Source organism: Arvicola amphibius, chromosome 11, assembly GCF_903992535.2.
Source record: "Arvicola amphibius chromosome 11, mArvAmp1.2, whole genome shotgun sequence".
In the NCBI taxonomy this organism is placed as follows: Eukaryota; Metazoa; Chordata; class Mammalia; order Rodentia; family Cricetidae; genus Arvicola; species Arvicola amphibius.
The window spans coordinates 34,638,581-34,653,549 of record NC_052057.2 but is presented as its reverse complement, the minus strand read 5'-3'; the positions used below and the strand labels follow the sequence as shown (position 1 = coordinate 34,653,549).

The 14,969-nt window shown below is 39.4% G+C and overlaps 1 protein-coding gene across 5 annotated transcripts in view; it reads left to right on the top strand.

Annotated features, from left to right (window-relative positions):
* The window catches only part of Abhd18 (abhydrolase domain containing 18), a 39,993-nt gene extending 27,219 nt beyond the window's left edge, over positions 1-12,774 (top strand). For 3 of the 5 annotated variants that reach the window (XM_038347793.2, XM_042055981.1, XM_038347792.1), the window contains 7 exons: positions 396-413; positions 2,344-2,482; positions 5,088-5,177; positions 5,829-5,930; positions 9,052-9,430; positions 10,793-10,955; positions 11,422-12,774. In XM_038347793.2, coding sequence (XP_038203721.2) covers positions 396-413; positions 2,344-2,482; positions 5,088-5,177; positions 5,829-5,930; positions 9,052-9,430; positions 10,793-10,955; positions 11,422-11,473 — 943 coding nt within the window. In that variant the 3' untranslated portion in view covers positions 11,474-12,774. Of the gene's footprint in view, positions 1-385; positions 414-2,343; positions 2,483-5,087; positions 5,178-5,828; positions 5,931-9,051; positions 9,431-10,792; positions 10,956-11,421 lie in introns of all 5 variants that reach the window. The other 2 variants (XM_038347789.1, XM_038347791.1) reach the window with 1 other exon arrangement.
* The last annotated feature ends 2,195 nt before the right edge of the window (positions 12,775-14,969 follow it).

The following is a 14,969-nucleotide window of genomic DNA, read 5'->3' as shown; positions in this document are numbered from 1 at the left end:
AAGTGAGCTCCAAGACAGCCAGAGCAACACAGAGAAACCCTGTCTTCAAAAAAGAAAATAAATAAATATAAATATATATATATATATACACATATATATATAATTTTAAATCTAAATTTAAGATTATATAACTTTGTAAGTATATTAATTTATAAATTTCAAATAAGTGAATTATTTGATTTGTGATTGTATCTCAGTAAAGCTTTGTAAATTAAGAAAAATAACTAAGTTGAAAAATCTGAAGACTTCTAAACAGCTTTTGAAGTCACTGGGAAAGTGGTTATTTGGGTGTTGTATTCAAATTTAACTGTTGTGTTTAAAAAAAATGTTCTGAGATGAGTATATTTAATTATTTTAAAACTTTCTCTTTGACCCATCTTCTCAAATGGCTGCAGGAAGCCCAAGGACCAAGTGTAAGTACCTGCCACTCTTGCTGTCTTTATTTCTGCAGTCTTAGGATAAGCGCTTGGTAGTCTTTAGTTAACCATTTCTTCAACTACTTGTAAAACTTAGGAAGAATATTGACTTTCTTATTTTTTAAGATTTTGACATTTTAATGTCTAGTAAGGTGAGAGATTTAGAAAACTTAGAAGCTGATTCAAATTATATCTTATTTGTGAAACCATACCTGAACAAAAGGTAAGCTTTTCTTTTTTCAAATACATTTTTAAGATCAGTGTGGGGTGTGTATGTGTGCGTATGTGTTGGTGTGTGTGTGTGTGTGTGTGTGTGTGTGTTGGACAGGGGTTGGTATTAGCATATGAATGTAGGTACACATAGAAGGAGAACATTGGATCCCCTGGAGCTAGAGTTACAGGGGCTTGTGAGACATCTAATATGAATGTGATGGGAACCAAATCCAAGTCCTCTGCAGATTGACTACACTGGACCTTTTATGGATAGGGCAAAACTTTTTTCTTATTGAAATACTTATTCTGGTTATGGACTTTCCTTTCCTGCTTATAATGCTTCTGCCAAAACCACCATCATGGACTTAGACAATGCCTTACCCTCTGTTGTGGTTTTCCACACAGCCCTGCATCTGACCAAAGAACTCACTTCACAACCCATGAAGTGTGACAGTGGACCTGTGCTCATAGGATCACTGGTCTGACCACGTTCCCCACCTTCCTGAAGCAGCCTTTTGAAGACATTTACCGTGGCAGCTAGGTGGCAGTAGCCAGGAGGGTTGGGACAGGGTTCTCCAGAATGAAGTCTATGCTTTGGATCAGCATCCAATGGGCCTTGCTTACTGTGAGGACTGGGTTAGAATGAACTTTGTGAAACTGAAAATTACAGTCCAAGCTAAATAGATCAAGAATTTTCAGTCTGGAGACAAACCCTGAAATAAAATATAGGAGGTATTTTTTCCTTATCCATAAGTTGCTTAAAAACCAAATCGTTTGTTTAGTCTAACAGGAAGCAACTTGAATTAATAAAAGACTGTGATTCATACAGACTGAGGCTGCAATAATAGCTTGTCATTTACTAATTATATAACCTGGCCTCTTTAGTTTGAGTTAACTCATTTATAGAATGAGGATGCTAATGATTTCTTCTGTGCAGAATTGTTTTTAGAATTATGTTTAGAAAACATTGTTCCTGCTGAATGTGCTAGTGTGCACTTTAACCCCAGCACTCCATCTCCTCAGAGTTTAACACCTACCTAAATCTACAGTTGCAGAAAGCAGTATTTGGGAGGCAGAGGCAGGCAGATCTCTGTGAGTTCAAGGCCAGCATGGTCTACAAGAACTATTTCCAGGACAGGCTCCAAAACTACAGATACCCTGCCTCGGAAAAAAAACAAAAACAAAATTAAATTAAAAAAATAATTGATAACAGAAAAATTGCAGATATGTTGGTTTGTATTTAAGTGAATCTAGCCAGGTTTCATGGCACTACTGTAACCTCAGCACTAAGGCTGAAGCACAGAGAGCTAGAATTCAAGGTCAAGCCGGCATACATAGCAAGGCCCAGTCTAAAGATAAGTTTTGAAATCAGACATGGTAGCACATAACTGAAATCTCAGCACTTAGGAGGCAGAGGTAGGAGGATCTCAAATTTGAGGCCACTATGGGCTACACACGAGCTCACTGCTAACCTGAGCTGCATAGGAAGCCTCTGTCTCGGGAAGAAAACCAGCAACACTAAAATGTAACCGTGAAGCAGTGAAATATCTGAACTGGCAAAATCAATTGCTGTACAAGCTGGCAACCCAAGTTCAATCCCTGGAACCCACATAAAGGTAGAAGGAGAAAACCGGTTCCATTCCATCCACAAAGTTGTCTTTTGCCTTCTGCACACAGAAAATAAATCATTTTCTGTTTTGTTTTGTGAGGCTAGAAGATCCAGCTTAAAAAATGTGTCTGACCTGTTTGTGATGGGAGGCGCTCTTATTCTGGAGTCGGCAGCCCTCTTGCACTGGCTGGAACGAGAAGGTTATGGACCTCTCGGAATGACTGGAATATCCATGGGAGGACATGTGAGTCTCAGCTTATATTTCATTACCATTGTGTTTTTAAATAGGGGTAACTTTAAGTGTACTCAAGGCATGAATTTAATATTGGTGAAAATAGGCAGTAGTAATAGTTCCAATAATGAAGTAATGTTATTTTGTGTAATTTATGTAGACAAACATATATTGTACAACTGCAGATATAACTCAGATTTTGGATTTAATACTTTATTAAATGCTAATTACAAAGTCAGGCAGTGAGCCAGGCAGTGATGGTGCACGCCTTTAATCCCAGCACTTCGGAGGCAGACGGATCTCTGTGAGTTTGAAGCCATCCTGGTCTACAAGAGCAAGTTCCAGAACAGGCTCCAAAGCTACAGAGAAACCTTGTCTTGAAAAACCAAAAATAAAAAGAAAAGAAGCCCTGTTTCAAAAAACAAAAGACAGGCAGTAGTGATTTAAACCTTTAATCCTAGCACTTGGGAGGCAGAGGAGGAAGATCTCCGTGAGTTCGAGGCCATCCTGGTCTATGAGAGTGAGTTCCAGGACAGACTCCAAATCTACAGAGAAACCCTATCTCGAAAAAACAAAACAAAATCTAACTTTTCAAGGGCTTTTCTTTTCTTTTAATATTTATTTATTTATTTATTTATTATGTATACAATATTCTGTCTGTGTGTCTGCCTGCAGGCCAGAAGAGGGCATCAGATCTCATTTCAGATGGTTGTAAGCCACCATGTGGTTGCTGGGAATTGAACTCAGGACCTTTGGAAGAGCAGGCAGTGCTCTTAACCACTGAGCCATCTTTCCAGCCCTCAAGGGCTTTTCAATATACAAAGTATACCCTTACTTTTGCTACTGGTCAGAAGAGAAATGAATTGGAAGATGCATTTTAATTTTTTAATGTATATTAATTGTCCAACATAATAGGTTTCATTGTGACATTTCCACTGTACCTCTCTCAACGCCTTCCAGATCCTCACTATCTCTCTACCCATCCAATCCACACTCTTTTTCTTTAAAAAACAAGCAAACAAACACACACACACACACACAAGAAATGCACAAACAACCCCTCCCCCCAAAATTGAAACCATCGACAAATAATATAATAAGACCAATAACACACACAAAAAAAATGCCCAAACAAAGCTAGATTTTAAAAAGTCTGTAAAAATACCATTAATTTGTTTTGTGTTGGCCATCTACTCCTGGTCATGGGACCTGGGAGGAGAATCATTTTTTCCCCTTTTCAGTGGGTACCAATTGTAGGCAGCTTCTTGGTTAGCGATCCTCAAATCAGCTTCTCTCTCTCAAGACTAGTACCCAGTCTGATCTGAACCTGTTGAAGCCCTGTGCATGCTGCCAGTCTCTGTGAGTTCATATATGTATTCATTTTGTTGTGTCTGAAAGACTGTCTCCTTGGAGTCATTCACTACCTCTGGCTCTTAACAGTCTTCCCACCTCCTCTTTGCTTCCTTCTGCTCTACATAGGCCCCTGAGCGCTAAGGTCAGGACTGATGAAACCATCCCATTTAAGGCCAAATGCTCCAAGTTTCTTGTTTGTTTTGTTTGTTTGTTTGTTTGTTTGTTTTTCAAGATGAGGTTTTTCTGTGTAGCCCTGGCCATCCTGGAACTCACTCTGTAGACCAGGCTGACCTCAAACTCAGAGATATGCCTTCCTCAGCCCCACTCCCCACCCCCCAGTGCTGGGATTAAAGACTTGTGTCAACACCGCCTGGCCCAATGTCTCCTACCTGTATATTGTCCAGTTGTGGGTCCCTTAGTTCTCATCTACTGCAAGAAAAACCTCTGATAAGGGCTAAGTGAGATACTGATCTGAGTCCCAGACTCATTCTTTGAAGTTTTTCCTCTCTGGTATAACTTGAATGCTCTAAGTCAGATTTTTGCTTTCTCCTGCTCAAAATGTGCCAGCTTGCTTCACAGGCCTATAACTGGGTCTCTCTAGCGCCCCCTGTGCCATCACCTAGACAGACAGCAGCTTTATAGCTTCCTTCCCACCAGAAGTCCTTTTTGGAGTTTCAGCTTCACCTGACAGCTATGCTTCGTCCCTCAGTACATTTCCACAGTACTGTGCCATAATTGCTTGCTGTGCTATCTTTTTCCTCCATGAAGCATGTAGGTAGTACCTGAAATGTGCTCTGGTCACGTAACGTGTATTCGTCATTACGTGTGTGTGTGTGTGTGTGTGTGTGTGTGTGTGTGTGTGTGTGTGTATTTTATGTATTTAAAAATGAATTTATAGTTTGCTATAGATGATCATTTGAATTATAAAAACTTATATTCACAGTGTTATCAGAGTCAGGTGTAGCAGGTGCATGCTCATGACCCCAGCACTGGAGAGGCTGAGGGAAAAGAGCACCAGAATGCAGCAGAAGCAGCCTGTGTGCACAGCAAGACGAGCTCAAAAAAAATTGTAACGAGGCCTTTATAGTTTCTTGCTTCCTAGAAGGAATTTGTATGTTGTTGAATTTATAATTTGAGAGCATTCTATAAATATTACAGCCCTTGTGTTCCTGTCTTCTCTCACCCACTCCCAATAAAGTACTTTTTAGTATATTTTTCACATTAATGAATAGAAACTCTCTAAATTACTTTTGCCATATTACAGATGGCCTCCTTAGCAGTTTCCAACTGGCCCAAGCCCATGCCATTGATTCCATGCCTGTCTTGGTCCACTGCATCTGGGGTCTTCACTACGGTAATTGAATTGTGGTTGAATTGTGTACTTTAATATAGTTATCATGGTGGTCCCCAGAATCACCCCTAGGTTTAGTGACTGCTAGAAGGAATAACAGAACACACATACCGAGAGAGAGAGAGAGAGAGAGAGAGAGAGAGAGAGAGAGAGAGAGAGAGAGAGAGAGAAGAGGGAGAGAGAACGCTTAACTTTAGCAAAAAGATATGACAGAAAATCAATAAAAGGTACATGAGCTAAACCTAATGTAGGCTTCCAAGGGTCCTTGTTCAGCCGAATCTCATGGCTTATGCTTAATTCCCCCAGAAACCACTTGTACCAAGTGGCAAAATGCTGCTCATGATTTAGCCTCTCGGACTTAAGGGTCTGTGGTTAGATACCCCCGCCTTGAGTGTCTCAGCAGTTGAGAAGGAATTTCAGTGTTAAGCAGAGCGCAGACTTGTACAAACCATATGACTCCAATGACCCACTCTATCATTTAGAGGAAGTTGCATATCAGTGTAAAAGCTGCTTATTGATCAGATTCCCAGACTCCACTTAAATATATCAACAGGCCTTACAAAGAATAGATTATTAACTCTCTCTTATACAGTAATTAATAAACATAAAGGTACTATGCAGACTATGTCATGATTTGATTTTACTTTATTTTAGGGTGTATTGAGTAAATCGATTAATTGGCGGGAGCTGGAAAAGCAGTACTACACACAGACAGTTTATGAAGAAGAAATTATTCATATGCTTGAATACTGTGGGGTAAGTTGTTTGTTTTTGGTTGGTTGGTTTTTGGTTTTTGTAAATAAGGGTTTCTCTGTGTAATAGCCCTGACTATCCTAGAAGTCACTTTTAGACCAGACTAGCCTCGAACTCAGAGATCCACCTGCCTTCACCTTCCCAAATACTGGGATTAAAGACGTGGGCCACCACACCCAGCTGGAGTAAGTATTTTAATGTTCATGTAACATTGGAGTAAAGGTTGATTACATATTTAGTTATATAAAGAAAATAGCAATTTTTTAAAAGAAATACAGACTTTTAAACTTCAGAATTACTCTTGTTTGTCTAAGCATGGTGATGCTTGCCTGTAATCCAAACATTTGGGGCTAAGGCAGAGAGACTGTGAAGGCGATTCTTCAACTTAGGTAGCAGAAGCGCTACAAGTGTGAGGCCAGCCTGGACTATATAACAAGAGAACAGTTTTCTCCCCTTGATTTTGTTATTAGTTTGTTTTTAAAGACAGGGTTTCACTATGTAAGTCCAGGCTGACCTCTGCCTTCTTAATGCCTGATTGCAAGCATTTATGACTATGCCTAATTTCAAAAATGCTTTTAAATATAAGCATAGTGGTGCACACCTTTAGTCCCATATGAAGAGGCAGAGTCGGGTGGAACTCTGGGAGTTCACAGGCAGCCTGGTCTACATACTGAGTTTCTTTTCTTTTTTCTTTCTTTCTTTCTTTATTTATTTTTTGTTTTTTGAGACAGGGTTTCTCTGCAGCTTTGGGACCTGTCCTGGAACTAGCTCTTGTAGACCAGGCTAGCCTCGAACTCACAGAGATCCGCTTGCCTCTGCCTCCTGAGTGCTGGGATTAAAGGCGTGCACCACCAGTGCCCAGCAAATTCTTTATCTTTTATGCTCAAAAAATGCATCCTGGTTATTCACTTCAGTTAACAAGAAGCAGAAACCAAAAAGTAAGGTTAGTATATTTAGGACTTTCCTGAATCCTGGAACTGTGGTATAGGTCTTTGATAGATTTGTGGTATAGGTCTTTATTCTCATTTTGGTAGGTATTAGAGCCTACATGCTGGGCTGTAAGGTCAAAATGGTGCTTCTAATGTGACTTTAGTGGTACTGAGGTTTGGGTGTATGTAGACTCAACTGATAGTAAAAGTGGGATACTTTTATTTTTATCTCATTATTGTTGACAATGAGTATGTGTCTATAAGCTAAGACCATGTGTATATGTGAGATATATATATATATATATATATATATATATATATATATATATATATCTCCTTTGCTCATCTTGGTTTTTTTTTTTGTTTTTTTTTTGTTTTGTTTTGTTTTTTTTTTTTTTTGGTGAGCCAGGTGTGCTAGCACACATCTTTAATTCCTGCACTTGGGAGGCAGAGGCAGGCCTACATAATAAGTATGTTGTATCTCTGAGTTGGAGGCCAGCCAGGTCTTCTATTTGAAACTAGCCTGGTCTACATAGTAAACTTTAGACCCGCAAGGCAGGCCTTGTCTCCAAAAATAAAAAAATGATTTGATTAGCCTCTTCTCATATAAGTTGCAAGTTGATTTTGCAAGGATGTCATCTGTTCTTTTTATTTTTCTCTTAAAGTTATTTTGATTTATGTTGTATTTATAAGTCAAAATTTTACAACTTTCATAAGCAGCATTTTTGTGGGTTTGTTTTTTGGTTTTTTTTGTTTTGTTTTTTGTTGTTGTTGTTGTTTTTGTTTTGTTTTGTGAGACAAAGTTTCTCTGTAGCTTTGGTGCCTGTCCCGGAACTAGCTCTTGTAGACCGGACCTGCCTCTACCTCCCAAGTGCTGGGATTAAAGGTGTGCACCACCACTGCCCAGCATTTTTTCATTTATATTTTTTAATTGTTAGTCTATCCCAAAAAGGGGTATCTCAAGTAGCTATTTCTTGTGCTTAATGTATATTTTAGTTCAGGTATGCCCATAAAACTTTTAAAAGTCTGGAGTTAAAGCAGATTATAGCTGTTTTGAAATTTTGGGCAGTAAATTCTGATGCAGGTAAGTTTGACTTGTTTTGAGACAGGCTGCTGTCCTAGAACTCTGTAGACACAGCTGGCTTGAAGTTCAGAGATCCACCTGCCTCTGTCTCCTGAGTGCGGTGGGGGAGGGGGTGGTTTAAAGGTGTGATCCTGACAACTTTGATTCTTTATTAGGCAATATTCAACAATAAATGTGATATTTATCTTTATCCTCTTCAAATTGTGGTATCTGTTTTTCCATTGGCCCTGTAATAATAATGGTAAATCTACCAACATGAAATTTACCATTTTTAAAAATGCCACTTTAAGCGTTTTGATGGTCCAGTCATTGACAGTGAGCATGCCCACACCGCTGCGCTGCCATCACCACCATCCATCTTGCACCAGGCGGTGGTGGCGCATGCCTTTACACCCAGCACTCGGGTGGGAGAGACAGGTTAATTTCGGTGAGTTCAAGACCAGTCTGTTCTACAAAGTGAGTTCCAGGACAGCCAGAGCTGTTACACAGAGGAACCATCTTGAAAAAACAAAAAGAACTTTTCATCTTCCCAAATTAAAACTCTGCCCATTAGAAAACAGTTACCACTTCCACCTTCATGCTGCCTCTAGCAACCACAATTTATTCATCTTCAAATATGCCTATGTAAATCTTATATAGCAGAATACACATCTTGCCCTTTGTACCTGGTTTATTCACATGCCTTAATGTCCTCAGTGTTCATCCATGTGCCTTGAAAGGAACTTTAGAGCTAGGGATGATGACCTGTGCCTGTAATCTCAGCACTTGGGAAGCCAAGGCAGGAAGTTCAAGAATGGGAGGGAGCCTATGTAGTGGGACTCTATGCCAGAAAAAAAGTACTTCTGTTACTCTGTGTGTGGAGGTGGGGAGATCTGTGACAAGGTCTCACTGGGTAGCTCAGGCTAGCTTAGAACACCCTGTTCTCCTGCCTCGGCCTCTTAAGTGCTGTAATTATATGCTACTATTTCTAGCTTTTTGTTAATTTCTGAGACTATTCCATTGATGTATGCCCTGCTATATATTTTACCTACTAATTCTTCTTTCCTTTTCTGTTTTTAAATGTTTCACAAAGTTCTAATATAAAATGTTTTCTTTTTTATCATATATTCAGGCAGATTCTTTCAAAATGGGACATGACTTCATGAAACAATTCCCTAGCAGTGCAGACAAGCTGACTAACCTAAATCTGGTTTCCAGAACGTTAAATTTAGATACGACGGACCAAGTTGTGTCCCCAAAGAATGCTGAGTGCCATAATTCTGGTAAAACATCTAACAGTACTACTTCAAAAGGACACTTGTTGCAAGATACCATTAAGATGGAATGCCTAAATCAAACACTCTCAACTAACAAAAGTTGTTATGCAAGTTACAACCCTCAGTCATCTCACCTGCTCAGCAAAGAACAGAAAAGAAGCAATCTTCAGAAAGAATCTCTAATCTTCATGAAAGGAGTCATGGATGAATGCACTCATGTAGCAAACTTCTCAGGTACTAATTTTCATAGGAAACTGGGAACAGCTGTGCTCTGGAAATATTGTTATATACACTTCATGTGTGGATGGATGTTTTGCCTGCATACGTGTCTGTATACCACATTCCTGGTGCCCATGGAGGCCAGAAGAGGGTGTCAGATCCCCAGGAATTAGAGTTACAGATGATTGAGCCACCTTGTGGGAACTGAGGATCAAACACAAGTTCTTTGGAATAGCAGCCAGTGCTCTTAACAACTTAAGCCATCATGCCAGCTCCCTTATGTTTGTTTGTGTATTTTTGTTTTGTTTTGGTTTGGTTTTTTGAGACAGGGTTCCTTCATAGCTTTGGAGTCTATCGTGGAACTCTCTAGACCAGGCTGGCCTCGGATTCACAAAGATCCACCTGTCTCTACCTCCTGAGTGCTGGGATTAAAGGTGTTTGCCACCACTGCCCGGCATGTTTGTTTGTTTTTATTTTTCTGTTTATATCTTTAGAATATTCATTTTAGGTCTGGGGGTATAGCATGCTCAATGTCTGGGCTCAATCCCCCACACTGCTTAAACTCGAAATGGTTACAGTGCTACATGCCTGTAATCTTAGCATTAGAACTCAGAGGTAGAGGCAAGAAGATTAGAAGTGCACAGTCCAGCATGGACTACATGAGAATTCTGTCTTAAAAAAACAAAACAAAGAACAGCTGGACAGTGGTGGTGCACGTCTTTAATCCCAGTACTCAGGAGGCAGAGGCAGAGGCAGGCAGATCTCTGTGAGTTCAAGTCCAACCTGCTCTACAGAGTGAGTTCCAGGACAGGCTCCAAAGCTACATAGAGAAACTCTTGTCTTGAAAACAAAACAAAACCAAAAAAAGAAGCGCTTCATTTTTATGAAATGAATATTGTGGTACCGTGGCATAGCGTTTTCTCTTTTGAGTATGCATGTTCATCTGTATGTCCACATACATGTGGAAGCCAGAAGTCAGCACAGGTGTTGTCCTCAGTCACTCTCCACCCTAATATTTTGAGACAAGCTTTCTCACTAAGCCTAGAGTTTAATAATTCCACTAGACTGGCTTTCCAGTGTCTACGTCCCCAGAGGTTATAAGTGAAGCCCTGTGTCCAGCTTTTAACATGGTTCTGGGGATCTAAACTCATGTTTCCGAGCTTGTGCAGCAAGCATTTCACCAACAAAGCCACCTCCCTAGGGTCTAAGACATTGTCTGCATTGTTCATACTGGTCTTGAACTTGCAATTCTCTGCTTCAGCCTTCCAAGTAGCTAGGATTACAGACTCATATGTGGTGCATTTTGTTTGGTAATATATTTTAGGTATTTATGCAAAATTCAAAGCACTTTTTAATGCATCAAAATCCTATACTTAGTTCCAGTTGACCCAAGCCTCATTATAGTGGTACAAGCCAAAGAGGATGCCTATATTCCACGGACAGGAGTTCGAAGCCTGCAAGAAATTTGGCCTGGTTGTGAAATCCGGTACCTAGAAGGGGGTCACATCAGTGCTTATCTCTTTAAACAAGGACTCTTCAGGTAAGATGATTCGTCTAAATTGGCATTTATTTGTTGATTGTTCAGGGGAATATTTTTTTGCTTAAGAAATATGTGGAGGCCAACAAGGAAATAGGAAGACTAGAACATATAAGAAAAATATTTTAGCCAGGCAGTGGTGGCACACGCCTTTAATCCCAGCCCTCGGGAGGCAGAGGCAGGCAGATCTCTGTGAGTTCAAGGCCAGCCTGTTCTACAAGAGTTAGTTCCAGGACAGGCTCCAAAGCTACAGAGAAACCCTGTCTCCAAAAAAACAAAAACTGAAACAGAAAAACCAAATATTTTAAATCTTATTTAGAAGGATTTTTCCTATATTGTTCTCTTATTTTGTCCTCTAGAGATACCAGAAGTATATTTTATCAGATAGTTTTAACCAGAGATCATTTTAGAAATACAATAGTTATCTCTCCTCTATATTTGTTAATTATTTCTTTTCATTTCATTTTAGACAAGCCATCTATGATGCCTTTGAACGTTTCCTTCATAAATATGCTAACTAATCGGATCGATGGATCCTACTAAAAGCGTTCACTCTACGATGATGTGAAAAACAAGCAGACAGCACTACTTACCTGATTGCTGCCATATAGTCTCTGTACCAGTGTTATGGGTCAGTTACCAGCTGTAGATTTCATTAATGTGAAAGCAGTACTTGAATCATACAATCCTGAAGTGTTTGTTACTCTTGAAAATCTCATATATCCAATATGACATCTGTTGTTAATATTTATAAAAACATTTTAATTATGAATAATTTATTGTTTCTGAATAAATAGAAACTATTGGTTTTTAATAGAATTGTTGAAACTAAGATTATATAACATATGTACTGTATACTGTTATATGGCATTTTTTGCTATTAACTTGATTTTAAACCTGTGTTCCTCTTTTTTGTCTATGTAGTGGGTTTATAATCTAGCTTTCAACTTTAGTTAATTTACTGCCATAGAAATACCTAAGATGTGTAAATCAGTGTTACCTTTGAATTATGAAAAACTATCCTGACTGCTGAGCTGTGCTCTGTGTACAAACTGCAATCCCAGCACTTGAGAACTGAGAGCTAGAGGGTCAGGAGTCCCGTCCTTGTTCTGTACAGAGCAAAGCCGAGGCCAGCCTGAGCTACGCCAGACCCTGTGTCAAAACATATGTCTGGCATGGTAGCTCATGCCTTTAATCCCAGCAGGTAGAAGACAGAGTTCAAGGCCAGTCTGGTCTATGTGGCAAGCTGCAGGCCAAAACTACATGATAAGACTGTCTCAAAAACAATAATACAGCAGTACAAAACAAAACCTTACTGCTTTGTAGTGTTTTACTAATTAACCTGAATGCTGAAATATGCAAATAAGATTAGTTAGACTAGAGCAGACTTTAAACTGTTATCAAACATTAGGTCAGGAAAGTGCCAGGGCTGAGGCTGTACTTCCCCAGTGTGAAGTCTCTGAGGCCAGTCCCCAGTACTGCCAAACAGAAAGAAAACCTGTATGTGTCTGGAGTGGAGGTCAAACGTGCTCTCTATATTTAAGAGAGTTTTGTCTTGAAAAATGGATATGCTAGATGAACTTTTCACTAGATACTGGATTCTTTCAGGCATTTCTTAAACACCTGGTTCTTCTGTTGCTTAAAGACTGAGTTAACAGCTTTGACTTTTTAATTTCAGAATTTAATAGCTACATATGAAATTGAACCATTGTACAGAAAAACTTGAGGCTGTATACACTGCTAGCTTTTTAAATGGGAACTATATGGATAGATATATGGTGCTGGTAATAAACTTCTCTGAGCAAGAATGTTTAGAAGGTAATATTAAAATGTGTTTGAAATCTGTATTGCTCTTAAATTTAAGTTTAATGGAGATATGTGGATTTTTTTCTTTTTTTCAAGACAGGTTTCTCTGTAGCTTTGGAGCCTGTGGATAGGTGGATGCTAACATGCCTTTGGCAGCTTTTTAAAGATGCTGCGCCATTCTAATGCCTGTTCCTAAAGTTCCCGACAACTGTGGAGTCATTGATGGCAAAGTAGTTGTTTCTCAGACACTTGGACTTTCACACACATTAGAGTAAAGCTGCTGGAGCTACAGCGATTTTGTGTATTCACACTAGAACTTTTACTTTTGACTTCAAGAACAAAATGATCCTTTAAATAAAACCTGACCTGTGTACACCTTTAATCCAAGTGCTCTGGAGGCTGAGGCAGGCCAGTCTCTCAGCTGGAGGCCAGCCTGGTCTACTGAATGAATTCCACCAGGGCTACACAGAGAAAACCTGTCTGTCTTTTTAAAAAAATAAATAAAATAAGAGATTAAATGTACTATGCCATACTATCATGCATCTAGTGAGAGAATTTCTTTGGATTCTGAACATAGTTTCAGCAAAAAAACATTTCTCTTCACATATGCATTTATTAAAAACATTCTGTGCTATGTAGTTTTTCTACTAGTAAAATAATGAAAATTTGATATTTTAATTAATTCTTAGACTATTTTAGGATTTTTATTTTTTAAGAACTGGGTGCAGAGTCAGGCATGGTGGCACACACCCTTAATCCCAGCTCTGGGAGGCAGAGCTCAAGGCAAGCCTGGTCAGCCAAGCAGTTCAGGACAGTCAGAGATACACAGAGAAATCTTATCTCAAAAGAGGAAAAAAGGAAGAACTATGTGTCACTGGCAGGACACGCCTGTAATTCCAGCACTTGGGAGACAGAGGATCAGTCACAAGTTCCAGGCCAGTGTGGTTGCATAGTTTGTTCCCAGACCACTCGGGACTGTCTGTCTCAAGTAAATTAATTCATTTCCATCCTTCATTCACAAAACTGCCTAAGCTGATTAATTCAGAGAGAAAAAGACCTTTTTTTCACCTTTCTTTAAACCCACTCTGCAAAATAATAGTTTAGGTACAAACATGCATACGCATACAAGTTATATATATTCTTTGAGAAATTAATGTGTTTTCAAAGAAGTCCTACCTGCCATTTTCCTGACACTTTGTGGATTAGGTCTATAAATACTATAGATTTAATCAGACCAGAGTTTCAGGGAACTAGTTTTCACAGGCCAATTTGACCCAGTTTTATTTGGTGTTCATAATAGGTGTGTATTCCCAATTCTGCTAGCAGACTTCTTATATGTAAGTAACTACTACTCTATATTTTACACTCAGCTCTAAAGACCCCTGATGTAGTTCTATAGTTAGACTTCATGATTTGCCAATGTTGTAATTAGATTTTATCAATGTATTTTTAATGTGGTGCTTTCTCTAATACATGTTAACATTATAACTGAATTTTTAAGATATTTCCAAATTTATATTTCATAATAAAAATCTATTTTAGAAGTTATTTGCTTTGTTTTCTTTTTAAAGAAGTATCATTCCAACTACCAGAAGCATTTATCATTTGATTCATGTGTCCAAACCTGAGCTAATTGTGTTTGCCTTTAGCTCTTATGCCCATGTGGTAAAGCGGGAATGAGTGAAGGAAGCTCTAACACAGTATCAGTGTCCTAGAGTCTCTTCAGAGCCAGGTTCTACTGCATTTGATCCCAGGAGAACAGGCACTCTGGCATACCATGTTTGTCTCGGCGTCGTTTAAAAAAGGGGCGGGGGGGGGGGGGGCTGGATGGTGGTGGTGCACGCCTTTAATCCCAACACTCGGGAGGCAGAGGCAGGCGGATCTTTGTGAGTTTGAGGCCAACCTGGTCTACAAGAGCTAGTTCCAGGAGAGGCTCCAAAGCTACGGAGAAACCCTGTCTCGAAAAAAAAAAAAAAAGTAAACATATGGCAGGTGGTGGTGGTGCACACCTTTATCCCAGCATCGGGAGGCAGAGACAGGCAGTAAGGTGTCATTTAACTATAGGATCCCCTTGAGCTGGGAGAAATGAGGTCCTGGACAAAGACTGCCATTGAATGGTTTAGAAATCAGATGTGGTTGCTCATATCTGTAATCCCAACACTGGAGGAGTTAAGGGCAGGAGGAAAGAAAGTGCAAAGCCAGCTGGGCTGA